Genomic DNA, 18,885 nt, shown 5'->3' with positions numbered 1-18,885 from the left:
ATATATAAGGGAGAGCTCCAACACTAAACCGAAGTTGCATTCATTTATGGTAGACCATTGGAGCTACTATGAGTCCGGAGCAGAAGAGTAGAGAAAGTATTAGTGCTCCCATTTCAGGAGAGATTGTGCAGTAATCTGAATTCCTTAGGATTGAAAACATAATGGAATTTATGACGTGGAGTGAATCTATGAAACCAGGGCTCGAGCCATGCCAACACAATAAATGTATATTACAGCCATCAGCCACGCACAGCTTAGAGATATATCATGGCACAGGTGTAATGTTTTTTGTGTAATTTATCGCAATCCTGTTTGAAGTTAGTTGGTTTTAAAAGAAATTGAAAAGTCAGGATAAAGGGAAACTCTGTTGTTATTGTACAGAAATTCACACTTGACCCTCACTGCACATTTAATGTTGTCAATCATAAAAGCGAAGTTTGGCCAGAAAGACTGGACCTGGTCTTGTAGGGACCATATGATCATATTCAGCAGCACAGAAGGGAGAGAAGGTAGATTCATCCAATAATATATCAGGGATCTAGGAAGCCAACAGCATCATTACCCTCCACTTTCTCTTACAGGCCCATCATAATATTATTTTCTAATTTGTCAGCACATTCTAGGTACGCTGTCATTTGGCTTTGTAGTTTACAGATCTGGGCAGGTAACGGTCAGCATCTTCTTATTCCAGGGGGGTAAGTGGATCTTCGAGGTTATAACCTCTATAGAAAATGGCTTTCAAAGCCCAAAGTCATTTGAACAGTTTTCGGTGGAGGAGAATGTTGTGGTCTAGAGGCAAAATGGTGATCACACGATTGTGATACGGCCGGACTACACTACCGATAAAGCAACCACAGCCGGTGACTGAGATGAATCCGTGACGTCTCTGAATTTAGTGATTACTACTCACCTGGACGGTTATCTGTAGGAATCTCCTCTTTACACCACTCATCACCCCTCACATATCTCTCTGTACTATGATTATGGGTCAGATCTTCACCCTGAAACAAATATTGCAAAAGTTACAGATAGATTGAGAACTCAAATCTATGATCAGCTCTAATCCTGCCATCTCCACCGTTCTCATTACACAAGTATAAAACATATAATACTGGTGAATAAAACAAGACTGAGCACAAGAACTTCACAGCCGTCTACACATCATAGGGGAGATCTCATGACACCTTCTCTCCATCTACCTGATGATCCTGAGGAACATTGGGATCTTCTTGTTTACAGTCCTGTGAAAGACGAGGACAGGGACATCTCTCTGGTGTTGTCCTTTTGCTGGATAGATCTGGAAGAAATACATACAGGGACTGAATTCATTCTTTACATACAGATAATTATAGTCCGTGTGTATTTAGTCCTGTCTATTACCTGGTGATGTGAGGGGCTGCGGTACCTCCATCATGACATCCTTGTACAGATCTTTGTGTCCTTCTAAATACTCCCACTCCTCCATGGAGAAATAGACGGCGACATCCTGACACCTTATAGGAGCCTGACACATACAATGATATCGTCATCCGCCCGATCCCTTCATATCGTTACTGTATAATGTCCCAGTATTCCCAGCAGTGTCACCTCTCCAGCTAGCAGCTCAATCATCTTGTAGGCGAGTTCTAGGATCTTCTGGTCATTGAAGTCCTCATGCATCTGGGGTTGAGGTGGAGGCCCCATGATTGGACTCAGGGGTCTTCCCCATCCCTCAGACACAGGGTCCTGACAGCGCTCACTAGAGGTCTTCTTCACTACTGTGTAATCCTGGTAATGGAGAGACAAATTAATAAATCTCACTATAGACATTTCCAGAGTCCTCACCTCTCCAGTTCTGTCCATCTGTTATTCCCATAGATAAGAATGATGTAATGTGACGTCATCAGAATCTCTCACCTCTCCAGTAAGCTGGAAGAGGATCTCTAGGGTGAGGTGTAATATCCTCTCCGTCATCTTGTCTCTGTCCATGTCCATCTTTGATAGGTAAATCAGGAAAATTATTTTCTATGGAAGATCTTCACTGAGAGGATCCAATATTGTAAAGACTTGAATGAGAAGAAGATGAGCCGATGTAGCATCATAATGAATTCTGTGTAATAATATAATTACTGGAGACAATAAGGGGAAACATATCAGGAGATAGAATGTGTAGATGTTGTATTCTCTAGTCTTATATGGACTGGAATATAAGTTGAATTGCTGACTAAGACATCTCCTCCATGCTCCCAATCAATGGTTGTGCTCCTTACTGCTTTGGCAACTGATTGACTGTAGGAATCACAAGTTTGTTGGCACTGACCAGTAAATACAGAAACTGGCGGTGGGGGCCCAAGCAGCAATTGTATAATAATAATAATACAACATTCTGATTTTTTCCCTGGCATCTACTAATAAAACCTATATATTTTAGGCCACAGATAACAAGCAGTCTCTTCCTCGGAGTCTGCATCTTCCATAACGCTAATTCTCGTCTCATTTTCTGACACTGGAATCAGCATTAGTAATACTGCAGGAGATATTCATTATACGTGACATGAGAAATAACTACTTCACGATGAGGACGACAGACATATATTTGGCCGGAGTCCGTCACTAACTACATCACCAACGGCCGTGTATATGTATGTTTCCCGCCTTCCGCGGACTGTAATATTCTATCACGTTAGATCCCATGTCTAATTCACACACAGAAGTTTGAGGAATTTATGAAAGCTTGTTTGTAAGAACACCAACACAAGAGTTATTTGATGCCAATGTCTCCATGTACAGTGTTTTTTTCCCTCTGGATGGGCAATACGTTTTTTATAGTTGGGTCGTATGTATCTATCAGCGGAACAAAAACAAAATCATTGTGATTCTTATAAAGGTGGCAACACAAAAACACCCTAAATATAAGATTTTTAAAACAACCTCACAATTTGTAAATCTTATGGGTAAATTATTATCTAACCATTTGATCAGAACTGATATTATTAAGCTAAAGTATCTAAACAGACTTTCTTTCAAATCCATAAAGGGGCACTTTTCCATGTTTGTCATGCCAGAACTGTTCAAGGATTAAAGGTGATAGTTTTCCCACCAATTAGAAGGGATACCTGTGGATATTGGTGTTTTTTTACCTGCTAAGGTATATGCCCACGATCAGGAAATAGCAGTGTTTTGGAAGTAGCCTATACTGGCTCCATCCAAAACGCTGTGTTCTAATCACGCAGTTAAATCCGCATGTGTTCAGTGAACCATGTGGATTTAACACATCCAATACATTCTGTTGTGAAAATTTCTGTTGCGGAGACGAGCGTTTCTGCAACAGAAATGGACATGCGGATGCTTGTAAACCCGCGCCGTGGGTGAGTTTACGCAGCATCAAATAGATGTAGAACGCAGAGTTTTGGAAGCAGCGCAGGTGAGCTGCATCCAAAACGCTGCTATTCCTGATCGTGGGCACATACCTTTACAGTTCTGGTGTGATTTACTCAATAAAGTGCCTTGTGATAAAGTGGATGTTGGACAAACAGAACAATCAATTAAAATCAGACTGAAGGAACATCGCTTCTCTATTTGGCTCTATGACTCTTGGATGAAATTCCACTGCGGCCCCTGCAAGAAAAAGAATGAAGAAGAGCAGAAGTTTGGTGAGACCACCGTGGCCAGACATTTCTCGGAAACTGTGATAAAAGTTCTGATCTCCAATAGTCGGTGTTAGAAGAAACGACCACAGCAGATTCACAATCACAACGCAGTAAACTTCTACAGAGACGTGTTCTGAATTTAGTCCCTGGAATCACTTTCTCCCAAAGGGTTAAATGACGTCTGTAACTTCATTGTCTTTCTATGAAGCTTCTTCTCTGAACTTTATTCCTCTGTTCTCTGCTGTATTTATATTACTCTCCGAAATTAGGAATGTATTAAATCCTATAGAAACTGCTGAGACACAATCATCTCTAATTCTGTGTTCCCAGGATTATTCTTGTGGGAATCGGCTGCGGTATCTCCTGTGCAATATATTTCTAGTATTAACAGGTTAGAATCCTGTAACTCAATGGACGGTGGTGGTTGTTTGTTTCTTGTGTCATGTATTATCTTTATGTAATGTGTGTGTATTGGTTCTGACATTCGAGATCTTCTTGTCATGAGACAATCACTATATAAGAAACACCCAAGGGATAGGACGCTGGCTTTTAAAAGGTGTCCAACCTCGAAACATTGCAACAGGTGCGTTTTCCAACAACTTTCTTTCCATGATGTCTCCATGAAACGCTGCTTGTGCCTATAGCGAGACATACGAGACGTCAATATGCCATGGACTACATCGGAACTGCGGGGATAATAAATTGGTGAATGAGGGACTGGCTCTTGTCTTTATTTAATTCTCTCTTTTTATGTCTTTCAGGTTGCCATTTGTGGACTATGTCGGAATCCTTGGACTACCTCGGACCAGCAAGGCTTTTTTTAATTAATAAATTGGTGAACCAGGCAGTGTTTTTCGTGTGTGTTTTTTTTTTTTTTAGCTTACTGGGTTAGTAATGGGGGTGTCGCATAGATGTCTCTCCAATACTAACCCCTGGGATTGAGACCAGCTGACATAGACTCCCAAAAATATTGCGCCAAATGCCAATGCACCATGATAATCGGCAAGAGCCTGGCAAAGTGCAGCAAAGGGCCATCATATTCATGGACCTTCCTAGCCAGATAATATCAGCTCCCAGGTGTCTGTTTTACCTTGGCCGGTTATCAAAAATATGTTTCTAAATTCATTATTTATTTAATAGGTTTAAAAAAAAAGGCAAAAGGGGTTTTCCCACGAATGAAAGTTCATTTAAAAAATTGTCTGTGTCTGACCGTGTACGGAACATACCACATCTCCTGTGCGGGGGAGGAAGGAAAAGACAATACAGACATTACAGCAGGAGATGAAGCAAAAGAGTATACAGACATTACAGCAGGGGATCGCAGAGGATTCATTTTGTGAGATAAAATATTTCACTGTCTGTTTTTAAACAATATTTTACCTCACAAAATGAATCCTCTGCGATCCCCGGCTGTAATGTCTGTATACTCTTTTGCTTCATCTCCTGCCCAGGAGATGTGGTATGTTCCGTACACAGTCAGACACAGACAATATTTTAACCCCTTAAGCCCCGAGGGTGGTTTGCACGTTAATGACCGGGCCAATTTTTACAATTCTGACCACTGTCACTTTATGAGGTAATTACTCTGGAACGCTTCAACGGATCCCCCTGATTCTGAGAATGTTTTTTCGTGACATATTGTACTTCATGATTGTGGTAAAATTTCTTCGATATCACTTGCATTTATTTGTGAAAAAAAACGGAAATTTGGCGAAAATTTAGAAAATTTTGCAATTTTCAAAATTTGAATTTTTAAGCCCTGAAATCAGAGCGATATGTCACACAAAAGAGTTAATAAATAACATTTCCCACATGTCTACTTTACATCAGCACAATTTTGGAACCAAAATTTTTTTTTGTTAGGGATCTATAAGGGTTAAAAGTTGACCAGCGATTTCTCATTTTTCCAACAAAATTTACAAAACCATTTTTTTAGGGACCACATCACATTTGAAGTCACTTTGAGGGGTCTTTATGACAGAAAATACCCAAAAGTGACACCATTCTAAAAACTGCACCCCTCTAGGTGCTCAAAACCACATTCAAGAACTTTATTAACCCTTCAGGTGCTTCACAGGAATTTTTTGAATGTGGAAGAAAAAAATGAATATTTAACTTTTTTCACAAAAATGTTATTTTAGACCCAATTTTTTTTATTTTCACAGGGGTAACAAGAAAAAATGGACCCCAAAATTTGTTGTGCAATTTCCCCTGGGCACGCAGATACCCAATATTTGGGGAAAAAACACTGTTTGGGCGCACGGCAGGGCTCGGAAGGGAAGGAGCGCCATTTGACTTTTTGATTGTAAAATTTGCTTGAATAATTAGCGGACGCCATGTTGTGTTTGGAGAGCCCCTGTGTGCCCAAACTTTGGAGCTCCCCCACAAGTGACCCCATTTTGGAAACTAGTCCCCCCCCAAGGCACCTTTATAGATGCATAGTGAGCACTTGGAACCCCCAGGTGCTTCACAAATTGATTCGTAAAAATGAAAAAGTGAAAAAAAAAACACTTTTTCATTTTTACGAATCAATTTGTGAAGCACCTAGGGGTTCCAAGTGCTCACTATGCATCTAGATAGGTGCCTTGGGGGGTCTAGTTTCCAAAATGGGGTCACTTGTGGGGGAGCTCCAATGTTTGGGCACACAGGGACTCTCTAAATGCAACATGGTATCCGCTAACAAATTGAATGGAAAATCGGCTCAAATTGTTAGCGGACACCATATTGCGTTTGGAGAGCCCCTCTGTGCCCAAACTTTGGAGCTCCCCCACAAGTGACCCCATTTTGGAAACTAGACCCCCCAAGGCACCATTATAGATGCATAGTGAGCACTTGGAACCCCCAGGTGCTTCACAAATTGATTCGTAAAAATGAAAAAGTGAAAAAAAAAACACTTTTTCATTTTTACGAATCAATTTGTGAAGCACCTAGGGGTTCCAAGTGCTCACTATGCATCTAGATAGGTGCCTTGGGGGGTCTAGTTTCCAAAATGGGGTCACTTGTGGGGGAGCTCCAATGTTTGGGCACACAGGGACTCTCTAAATGCAACATGGTATCCGCTAACAAATTGAATGGAAAATCGGCTCAAATTGTTAGCGGACACCACATTGCGTTTGGAGAGCCCCTCTGTGCCCAAACTTTGGAGCTCCCCCACAAGTGACCCCATTTTGGAAACTAGACCCCCCAAGGCACCTTTATAGATGCATAGTGAACACTTGGAAGCCCCAGGTGCTTCACAAATTGATTCGTAAAAATGAAAAAGTGAAAAAAAAAACACTTTTTCATTTTTACGAATCAATTTGTGAAGCACCTAGGGGTTCCAAGTGCTCACTATGCATCTAGATAGGTGCCTTGGGGGGTCTAGTTTCCAAAATGGGGTCACTTGTGGGGGAGCTCCAATGTTTGGGCACACAGGGGCTCTCTAAATGCAACATGGTATCCGCTAACAAATTGAATGGAAAATCGGCTCAAATTGTTAGCGGACACCACATTGCGTTTGGAGAGCCCCTCTGTGCCCAAACGTTGGAGCTCCCCCACAAGTGACCCCATTTTGGAAACTAGACCCCCCAAGGCACCTTTCTAGATGCATAGTGAGCACTTGGAACCCCCAGGTGCTTCACAAATTGATTCGTAAAAATTAAAAAGTGAAAAAAAAAACACTTTTTCATTTTTATGAATCAATTTGAGAAGCACCTGGGGTTCCAAGTGCTCACTATGAATCTAGATAGGTGCCTTGGGGGGTCTAGTTTCCAAAATGGGGTCAATTGTGGGGGAGCTCCAAAGTTTGGGCACACAGGGGCTTTCCAAACGCAACATGGTGTCCGCTAACAATTTGAGCCGACAATTTGTTAGCGGATATCATGTTGCATTTGGAGAGTCCCTGTGTGCCCAAACATTGGAGCTCTCCCACAAGTGACCCCATTTTGGAAACTAGACCCCCCAAGGCACCTATCTAGATTCATAGTGAGCACTTGGAACCCCAGGTGCTTCACAAATTGATTCATAAAAATGAAAAAGTGTTTTTTTTTTCACTTTTTCATTTTTACGAATCAATTTGTGAAGCACCTGGGGGTTCCAAGTGCTCACTATGCATCTAGATAGGTGCCTTGGGGGGTCTAGTTTCCAAAATGGGGTCACTTGTGGGGGAGCTCCAATGTTTGGGCACACAGGGGCTCTCCAAACGCAACATGGCATCCGCTAACAATTTGAGCCGATTTTGCATTCAATTTGTTAGCGGACACCATGTCGCGTTTGGAGAGCCTGTGATGTGCCTAAACAGTGGAGCTCCCCCACAAGTGTCCCCATTTTGGAAACTATACCCCTCAAGGATTTTATTAAGGTGTATAGTGAACATTTTGAACCCAGAGGTACGGCACAGAATTTGTTTACATTAGGTCATCATATTGAATAAGTTGTCATTATTCTTGAGCGCAAGTGCTCGCTACTTGAGTTTGCATCGGGTACTCAGGTATGCACCATGTACAGCGTGTGCTCGAGTGACATGCTCGAGTCCCTGCTCCGCATGTTTCACGGTTATTAGACACCCAAAAAAAAACATGCGGGGATCGCTCGTGCATGGCAGGCAATCCCCGTAAAGTTTTTTGGCCGCGAAGCATATGGGGCAGAGACTCGAGCATGTCACTCAAATACCCACGACACTCAATGCATACCAGAGCACCCGATGCAAACTCAAGTAGCGAGCACTTGCTCTCAACACTAGTCGCCATATCGTCATCTTTTTTTCTTACTTTTGAAAAAAATCCCAACCCCAGCCCTAACCCTAGCCCTAGCACAACCCTAGCCCCAGCACAACCCTAGCCCCAGCACAACCCTAGCCCCAGCACAGCCCTAGCCCCAAACCCAGCCCTAACCCTAGCCCAATCCTAACCCAAGAGTTTATTTTTGACGCTGTTCCTTGTGCGGTATAAGTGATTAGACGACTTTATTCTTCTGGTCGGTGTGATTACAGCAATGCCAGAATCATATGGGATTTTTATGACTGACAGCTGTCACACACTAAAAGACACATTTTTTGTAAAATCTAGTTTTTGCATCGCCATATTTTGAGAGCTATAATTTTTCCAGATTTTGGCAGACAGTCATGTGACGGCTCGTTTTTTGCGGGATGACTTGACGTTGTTATTGGTGCCATTTTCAGGCACGTGACATTTTTTGATTGCTTTCTATTCCGATTTTTGGGAGGCAGAATAAACAAAAACCAACAATTCAGGAATTGTTTTTTTTTTTTTTTTTAATTCTGTTCCGCGTGTGGTAAAATTGATAAGGTAGCTTTATTCTTCGGTTCAGTACGTTTACAGCGGTACCACATTTGTATCATTTTTCTATGTTTTGGCGCTTATACACAATAAAAGCTATTTTATAGAAAAAAATATTTTTTAGCATCGCTTTATTCTGAGAGCTATAACTTTTTTATTTTTCGGCTGATGGAGCTGTATGGAGGCTTGTTTTTTGCGGGACGAGATGACGTTTTCAGTGGTATCATTTTTATTTATATGCATCTTTTTGATCGCGTGTTATTCCACTTTTTATTTGGCGGTATGGTGATAAAGCATTGTTTTTTGCTTCGTTTTTTTTTTTTTTTTTTTACCGTGTTCACTGAAGGGGTTAACTATTGGGACAGTTTTATAGGTCAGGTTGTTCCGGACACGGCGATACCAAATATGTGTACTTTTATTGTTTTTTTTTTATAATAATATTTATTGATGGGTACATTATATTTTTATTTTTGGTGGATTATTTTTTTTATTTTTTTGCAAATTTTTTTTTTATTTTTTTTTCTACTTTCACACAGTTTATACACTTTATTACTTTGTCCCACTATGGGACTTTCACTTTTTTTTCTCTGATCGCCTGCATGGCACAGGAATGCAGCACCATCCCTATGCCATGCAAGCTGTCAGAAATGCACAGTGTGAAGATTGCTTGGAGATGCACTGCGCATGTCCAAGCAATCTTCCTGCTGTCTGGTGACCCGGATGTTGTCATGACGACATCGGGTCGTCATGGCAACACCCGGGAAGCCTTTGCAGACTGCGCTGGAAGCCGGAAGAGGAGGTGAGTATCGGCGATCACCTCCCCTTGCCCCTGCAATGCCGCGATCGACTTCGATCGCAGCATCGCGGGGGTTAATGTGCTGGGAGCGGTGCAGGACCGCTCCCTGCACATAGTACCGGGTATCAGCTGTGACAATCAGCTGACACCCGGCGGCGATCGCGCCCGCACAGCCTGTGTGCGCGCGCGATCGCCATGACGTACTAATACGGGTCTGGCTCTTAAGTCCCAGGGCACAGACGCGTATTAGTACGGCAAATGTTGTTAAGGGGTTAATCAACTTTCGTTTGTGGGAAAACCCCTTCAAATTCACCTTTTAGTGTTTTAGTGCCACATGAAAGGCACTAAAGGTTACAACTTTATAATATTTAGGGCTGGGGGGCATTAATCTAAGCTCTACCTCCTAAAACAACCGCGTTTCCGGGTCTTCTATAAGATCCGATGCGGCCGACCAGTCACAGTAATGCCAGTAGCCAACATGGCTACCCCATTACCATGTATGGCGGGCAATCCTTGCATGTTTAGTGGCCAACAGCTGCAAAACATATGAGGCTCGAGCACTGGCGATACTCGATCCAGTAATGGAGAGATAATCACTACTATCTACATTACTGCGCTGGAGCTAGGAGAGGAATAATGGCGTTGTGTGAGGACTTCTCTGGGCTTCTGTCCTTCATCCTGCAGTCGTCTGAATGGATCTAATGTGCACGGGAACCAGCTAAGCCGCATTCTGCCCACAGCTGTTACCTCACTGTTCACACCACACAGAGACCCCAAAAGAGTCTCCGTGCTGAAGGGGTTAATGCCCCCTGCACCCAGTAATGGGGTCTCCACATACCTCCACCTGCAGAGCCGCCACCACATATATGGCTGCTCTGTGCGCACAGGAGCTGTGATGAGGTCACAGGAGGAGAGGAGTCAGGGGTCACATGATCAGGGGCCTCAGTGGGTGCAGGACTCTGCTGTGCTGGTTGTCATGGTGCTGGATGAGCTGAAGTTTATGTGTGGGGTCAGGAGGGGTTTACAGTGTGGATGTAGCAGAGCCGCGTGTGTACGAGGTGTACGGAGCAGAGCCGTGTGTGTACGAGGTGTACGGAGCAGAGCCGCGTGTGTACGAGGTGTACGGAGCGGAGCCGCGTGTGTACGAGGTGTACGGAGCAGAGCCGCGTGTGTACGAGGTGTACGGAGCGGAGCCGCGTGTGTACGAAGTGTACGGAGCACAGCCGCGCGTGTACGAGGCGTACGGAGCGGAGCCGCGCGTGTACGAGGCGTACGGAGCGGAGGAGCGCGTGTACAAGGCGTGCGGAGCGGAGGAGCGCGTGTACGAGGCGTGCGGAGCGGAGCCGCGTGTGTACGAGGCGTACGGAGCGGAGCCGCGTGTGTACGAGGCGTACGGAGCGGAGCCGCGCGTGTACGAGGCGTACGGAGCGGAGCCGCGCGTGTACGAGGCGTACGGAGCGGAGCCGCGCGTGTACGAGGCGTACGGAGCGGAGGAGCGCGTGTACGAGGCGTGCGGAGTGGAGGAGCGCGTGTACGAGGCGTGCGGAGCGGAGCCGCGTGTGTACGAGGCGTACGGAGCGGAGCCGCGTGTGTACGAGGCGTACGGAGCGGAGCCGCGTGTGTACGAGGCGTACGGAGCGGAGCCGCGTGTGTACAAGGTGTATGGAGCGGAGCCGGGCGCATACGAGGTGTACGGAGCGGAGCCGCACGTGTTCGAGGTGTACGGAGTGGAGCCGCGTGTGTACGAAGCAGAGCCGCGTGTGTATGAGGTGTACGGAGCGGAGCCACATGTGTACGAGGCATATGGAGCGGAGTCGCGTGTGTATGAAGTGTACAGAGCGGAGCCATGACTCTAATCAGTCTTTTAGGGCTAAATGCTTTTCTAACCTTGCCGTTAGAGGAGCTTATTACAATTTGATTCCCATCATGACGGGTGATGAGTGGGAATCGGCGTCTTTAACGTCTGAGGGTTTATTCGATAATCTTGTTCTGCCGTTTGGATTCTTCAATGCACCAACAGGATTTCACAACTTTCTGAATGATATTTTCTCTGATTACATTGATTAAATTGGATCCAACCTAGTGACCTGAAAGCGTTACAATGTTTTGTAGGATTCGCCAACTATTATAGGAAATTCATTAGGGGGTTTTCTCAGATTGCTGAACCTCTTACTGACCTCACACATAAGGAAGTGGATATCAAGGTTTGGCCACCGGATGCTATGAGGGATTTTGAAAACTTGAAAGTGTATTTTGTCTGCTCCTGTTCTAATCCAACAAGAACCATTCATTGTGGAGGTGGATGTTTCGGAGGTTGGGGTAGGGGCCGTTTCATCTCAGGGTTCCAAAACTCTGACTAATTTGTGGCCATGTGCTTTTTTCTTGAGAAAATTTTGGTCTGCTGAAATAAATTATGTTGTTGGGAATTGTGAGTTACTCGCTGTTAAATTAGCCTTTAAGGAATGGAGACATTTTCTGGAGGGTTCATCACGTCACTGTGGTCACTGACCACAATAATTCAGCATACATTGAATCAGCTAAACAGCTAACTCGTAGACAGGTCACAGGGTCCTTATTTTTCTCTAGATTCAATTTCTCTATCACTTTCAGGCTGGGGTCCAAGAATGTGAAGGCTGTCGCACTATCACACAGTTTTAGTTCAGCTTCTCCTCCAGATCCTCCATTCTACCTAAGGGCATTGTGATTTCTGTGGTAATCCCTATCTGGGAGTACAGAACATCACGTGACAAAGCAGTAGATCGGAAAATATGCATTAATGCAATAAACCATGTTATATCATAGCTATCAGCTGACCATGACTGTGGTATACAATCAGGGTGTCACACATGCTGGCAGGATTTTATCTTTGTTTATAAGAGGGATTTAAATTTGTTTGAGACAAAGCAAGGTGGGAAGAATCCCTGCCTTGTCTGTGCCCCCCTCCCCCCACGCTCACCGTCGTCTTTATCCTGAAACACCCTGTGTGACCCTAAGCGTTCGAACCAGGGGCGGAACTACCGCCCGTGCAGCCGGTTCATTGAACGGGGGCCCCGAGGGAGAGGGGGCCCCTCCAGCAGGGTCGCCATCAGGGCATGACTGCCCTGACTCCAGTATGGGGCCCAGCCGGTAGGGGCCCCCTTGGGGGCCCCCCTCTTGTGCGTCTCTCTCCTCATGGGGCCCCGGCCCCATGCTAAGCGCCGGGTCCGGGACATCTCAGCGCTGCGCTACTGCGGCAGCGCCTTCATGATTCCCCTGACTTCCGGTCATGTGACGGCGCCGTCACATGACCGGAAGTCAGGAGAACCTGGTGTCAGCGATTTGGACGAGCGCCAGGATTCTGCAGGGATCGCATGGGGGTAAGTATAACAAGTTTTATTTGTTTTAAATACAATTAATTAACTAGGAGTGGGGGGGATGAGAGATGCACATGGGGGGGGTGGGAGATGCACATGGGGGGGGATGGGAGATGCACGGGGGGGGATGGGAGATGCACGGGGGGGATGGGAGATGCACGGGGGGGATGAGAGCTGCACATGGGGGGGATGAGAGCTGCACATGGGGGGGCGAGAGATGCACATGGGGGGGGTTATGTTTACATAACTTTGTTGCCTTATGAAGCGCAGGGGGGGCCCCCAAAAATTTCTTGCACAGGGGCCCACTACAGTCTGTGTCCGCCCCTGGTTCGAACCCCCTCTCAGAGAGAAATACTCAAACCAGCAGAAAACTGTAATCTCTATTTGGGAATATAGAAAGTCAGGGACAATACAATAGATTAGCAAAAAATACACTGCTCAAAAAAATAAAGAGAACACTCAAATAACACATCCTAGATCTGAATGAATGAAATATTCTCATTGAATACTTTGTTCTGCACAAAGTTGAATGTGCTGAGAACTTTGCTAAACACCTGTTGTCCAAGTTTCAGGAATTCCACTGCATTAATTACTTCAAGTCACATGGATTAGACTAAATCTACAGAAGAGTGAGGACTAAGAGGTACCTGATTGATTGGCAAGTAGCAGACGTACTATAAGTACCAGAAGTGCTGAAGATAGACGTGCTGATGACCAGAGCCCAACATAGTCTAACAAGCTGAGATATCTTAAGGTAGGAAAAATGGATATAATTACCATATTATTCAGACTATAAGACGCAGTTTTTTTGCCACAAATTTCAGAGGAAAAAAGGGGTGCATCTTATTGTCCAAATGCTCACTGTGGTGCGGGGACGCAGTGGTGGATCGGGGTCACACAGCAGAGATTGGTGGCAGCAGGTCTGTTGGTGCTGCCAAGAATTCACTACGGCTGCGCTAGACATGAGGATGTGGGTGGTCCCCAGTCCAGATCACACGCTGCAGTGACATTACAAAGAGGCAGGGCTGGGGGACTCTGCGCATTGTGGAGTTCTGTGTTGTTCCGGCCCTGCCTCTTTGTAATGTCACTGCAGAGTGTGATCTGGACAGAAGACAGCCCACTTCCTCCTGTCTAGCGCGGCAGTAGTGAATTCATGGTGGCACCGACAGACCTGCTGCCATCACTCCCTGCTGTGTCTAGCACAGCCGTAGTGAAGTCATGGCGGTGCTGACAGACCTGCTGCCATCGCTCCCTGCTGTGTGACCCCACTCCCTGCCGTGTCTAGCGCGGCAGTAGTGAATTCATGGCGGCACTGACAGACCTGCTGCCATCGCTCCCTGCTGTGTCTAGCACAGCCGTAGTGAAGTCATGGCGGCGCTGAAAGACCTGCTGCCATCGCTCCCTGCCGTGTCTAGTGGGACCATAGTGAATTCATGGCGGTGCCGCTCCCTGCTGTGTGGCCCCGCTCCTGTCTAGTGTCCAGAAAAGAACAGGAGAGGCAAGCATTATACCATAGTTCAAATAACACAAAGGACATAAAACACTGTACCACTCCTGTGGTGAATTATACCACTCATCATGCCATAGGAGCTGCAGGACATGATGGGAGTTATAGTTATCAAAGGAACCACATGACAAAGTATAAAGTCAGTAATAATGGATGTTAATGCTGCTGTTGAGTTCTATTTACATTGGTGAAATATTATCTTATTTATGTTTTAAAATATTTTGCTGCAAGTTTTTTCCCCGTATTTTCCACCTCTAAAGCGTCAGTGCGTTTTATGGTCCTATGCGTCTTATAGTCTGAAAAATACAGTAATTCTTTTTCAAAGCAAAGTAGACTAAGATTTATGTCTTCAGACTAGTGTAATTTAGAAGTTTTGTGGCTCAGCTTATATGCAGAATGTGAGATGGAAAATCTCAAGCTAAATTCCAAGCTGGTGTTAATAGAGAAAAAGAGAAATTGAAAAATATGTTACAGGTGGTTGACGTATTTCAGAAGTTTGTGTCAGAGAAATCCAAACACAACGACAGTGTAGAGATAGTGTCAAAGGATACTAATGATGTTACTGATTTTGACTGTAATGAGGAACTTGATCAATATGTGAGACACGTGTCTGGAACAGTTACTGAAGATGACCTGGTGTCTCATGACATAGGACGGACATGCAAGAAACTGGCATAGGAGGAAACGTGGGAGGAGACATGAAAATTGACGTAGGTGACATACAAATGCCACTTAAAATAGAAGACAATTTAAAAGTCCAACTCCAAATTAAAGTTAGGAAAATTTGATAAGATTCTACAAAATCATGCCGAAATATGATGTCAAAATCCATGTGTGTAGAAATTCAGAGATATTTGAGAGCTTTGCTGATTAGTTTGATTTAACCAATGAGGAGAGAATTCAGTTGTTTAAAATGTGGCTTCCTGTGATATTTTCCAGACGTCTAATGTTAATGTCTTGTGAAAACGAGTCACCTGAATGGTTAAATGATACTGATAGACTGAGAAATCTGATTTACTGTGAAACTAAAAATACATGCCCAGACATTGTAAATTGTCTCTTCATAGAAGAAGAGGACCAGAACTCTAGTGCCACCTACAGGAAGTAGCAATCCTAAAAGTCAATAGTGACCCTTTAATGAGCCTTATCTTATGACTTAGGATAGAAGCCAGAACCAGAAACTCAATTTGCAGACACTGTGTTTCGGGGTACTGCCCCTCGTCAGTGGAAAATGTGAGTTCTGGTTTGGCTGGGTGAGAGGCATCAGACCAGTACCTTATGGGTAACATTTATCCTTACAGAGAGTGACATGTTAAGCACGTCATGGTGAGGAGACTTTTAAAGGCGCAATGCTCCTCTGGGAAATATTCAAATTGATTCTACAGAGAGGAAGAGAACCAGAACTCTAGAACTCTGGTCCTCTTCCTCTCTGAAGAGACAATTTACATATTTCCCAGAGGAGCATAAAAAGTTTCCTCACCATGACGTGCTTAACATGTCCCTCTCTGTAATGACAAATGTTACCCCTTAGATACTGCCCAGACATTGAAATTCTTCAAAAATTAAGGATTGGTAGGAAAGAATGTACGTTTACATTCATGTCCATATTGAACGGCTGTACAGAACTCTCATTAAAAATAGGAAATAACAACAAATGATAAAAAAAATTGTTAACAAATTTACATTCATAAATTCAGCATCTCGAGTTATTGTGTCGCAAAAAGTTTCTTTATTTAAATGTGCGCAGTCGCTTGATCTTGCTAGAAAACATGAGAATCGAGAAAGGAAAATAAATAAAGCTAATTTTGTAAAATCAGAAAGGGTAAAATCTTTTCAAAAGACAGAATCAAACTCTCCTAAACTGAGTCATATCCCTAATCCAATCTATGACATATGCAGGAGAGCACACATCTGCTATAAACCGTATGAGATGATTCAAAAGTCAATTTCTTCACAGAAAGAGTTAAAAATTCAAAGTTCTGACCTTCTCTGTCTAAAAAGACAAATGGCAGAATATTGCTTCATTAAATCTAATGATATGGTTCCAATATTTATTTATTTTACTCGCTTATATAGCGGCATTAATTCCACAGCGCTTTACAGACATTATCATCACTGTCCCCAATGGGGCTCACAATCTACATTCCATATCAGAATGTCTTTGGAGTGTGGGAGGAAACCGGAGAACCCGGAGGAAACCCACACAAACACGGGGAGAACATACAAACTCCTTGCAGATGTTGAATATAAGAAGAAAATGTTTCAATGTTCTGAGTAAATACAAGTCATTCTTTCATTCATTCATATATTTATTCATTTTGGGTCACCAGTATACATTCTTTGGTATTATTGGTTTAATAAATATATCTAGTTAATAAACTTTGAGTAATAAAGAAACATTTGTTACATCAAAACACACTGACACCTATGATGTGGAAAAGGTAATTACACCTATAACATAAAAATGTTCTATCACATGAAGAACTTGATTAATAATGAATTATTATCTATTATTGTTTTATTATTCCAAACATCATTTATTTTAATCTTTTGATAATAATTAGATGAATATTACTGATTGCTATGGTACGCTGTGATATTATAGGTTAGGAAATTGCCAGATTTGGTATCAGATTAGGGAATGAAGGCTTCAATCAAAATACCGCAATTATGAATTCTATCTTCATAAAGACTTTTCATATTTATAAATCCAAGAGATTCTCAAAAGTTACAAGAAGAAACAGCAGATATCTGGAAGTCCCAGAAGGTCACAATGCTGAGTGATAATAGACTGTGTCAATTACAATACAATCACCACTGACCACCAGGACCGCAGAGGACGAGGATCCTACATTCACCGCTGACCACCAGGACCGCAGAGGACGATGATCCTACATTCACCGCTGACCACCAGGACCGCAGAGGACGATGATCCTACATTCACCGCTGACCACCAGGACCGCAGAGGACGAGGATCCTACATTCACCGCTGACCACCAGGACCGCAGAGGACGATGATTCTACATTCACCACTGACCACCAGGACCGCAGAGGATGATGATCCTACATTCACCACTGACCACCAGGACCGCAGAGGACGATGATCCTACATTCACCGCTGACCACCAGGACCGCAGAGGATGATGATCCTACATTCATCACTGACCACCAGGACCGCAGAGGACGATGATCCTACATTCACCGCTGACCACCAGGACCGCAGAGGACGATGATCCTACATTCACCACTGACCACCAGGACCGCAGAGGACGATGATTCTACATTCACCACTGACCACCAGGACCGCAGAGGATGATGATCCTACATTCACCACTGACCACCAGGACTGCAGAGGACGATGATCCTACATTCACCACTGACCACCAGGACCGCAGAGGATGATGATCCTACATTCACCGCTGACCACCAGGACCGCAGAGGATGATGATCCTACATTCACCGCTGACCACCAGGACCGCAGAGGACGACGATCCCACATTCACCGCTGACCACCAGGACCGCAGAGGACGAGGATCCTACATTCACCACTGACCACCAGGACCGCAGAGGACGATGATCCTACATTCACCACTGACCACCAGGACCGCAGAGGACGATGATCCTACGATGCTAAATGAACTGTGTTGTGTTCAAGTTTTCATCACGTTCCAGTGGTTTCCTATCACCTGCAAAGCTACAATGAAAGCTGGAGAACATGGAAAGGTAATTGTCATGAAGCTGCCAGCCTGACATATGTCCTGTGCATTAAAGACTAAGTACTGGTTATGGTGCTATGTTAAGCAGGGAAGTGTCAAGTTAACCCCTGCTTTGCTGGCCAAAGACGTCACATCTGTTCCAAAAGTGACACGAGACCAGTGCGGATGACACGGAGGATTCCAGAATCATCCAAAGACAATCCAACGTAAGTCCAGGTGACATTACACAGATATTAAAGCTACATTTCATCCATGGACTTTGTTTTGTTATCAACAATAAATGGCGCTATAATAATAAATAATAATAATAATAACATTTAATTTACGGATTCTGATTGACACATGATTTTCTAATAAAGAGAACAGTTTATGGATTGAACAATAATGAATACAATTATGGACTGTACAATAGCTACACGCTGTCATTTATTTCAAAGGAGTTTTCATCTAAAGACTGTGTTATAAAAGAACCAAGAAAATGATGGGATGAAGAGCAGATGACAAAAATGATGACGACTGGACCAGTGATTGCGTTAATTTAGATTCAGGGAAGTATAATTATACATTTTATATGAATATTAGTCACGGCTTACCATAACATGAATCCA

At 43.9% G+C, this 18,885-nt stretch overlaps 1 protein-coding gene across 1 annotated transcript in view; it reads right to left on the bottom strand.

Moving 5' to 3' along the window:
* LOC141201586 (uncharacterized) overlaps positions 1 to 1,995 on the bottom strand; it is a 33,502-nt gene extending 31,507 nt beyond the window's left edge. Inside the window, exons 1-5 of the mRNA XM_073663580.1 lie at positions 1,897 to 1,995; positions 1,588 to 1,767; positions 1,381 to 1,504; positions 1,200 to 1,297; positions 911 to 1,001 (exon numbers count right to left, since the gene is read on the bottom strand). Coding sequence (XP_073519681.1) covers positions 911 to 1,001; positions 1,200 to 1,297; positions 1,381 to 1,504; positions 1,588 to 1,767; positions 1,897 to 1,974 — 571 coding nt within the window. The 5' untranslated portion in view covers positions 1,975 to 1,995. The remainder of the gene's footprint in view (positions 1 to 910; positions 1,002 to 1,199; positions 1,298 to 1,380; positions 1,505 to 1,587; positions 1,768 to 1,896) is intronic.
* Between the last annotated feature and the right edge of the window lie 16,890 nt (positions 1,996 to 18,885).

The sequence above is a fragment of the Phyllobates terribilis genome, unplaced genomic scaffold (genome assembly GCF_046119375.1).
Source record: "Phyllobates terribilis strain yellow unplaced genomic scaffold, ASM4611937v1 Scaffold_119__1_contigs__length_5224398, whole genome shotgun sequence".
In the NCBI taxonomy this organism is placed as follows: Eukaryota; Metazoa; Chordata; class Amphibia; order Anura; family Dendrobatidae; genus Phyllobates; species Phyllobates terribilis.
This window is presented reverse-complemented; position numbering and strand designations above follow the sequence as displayed.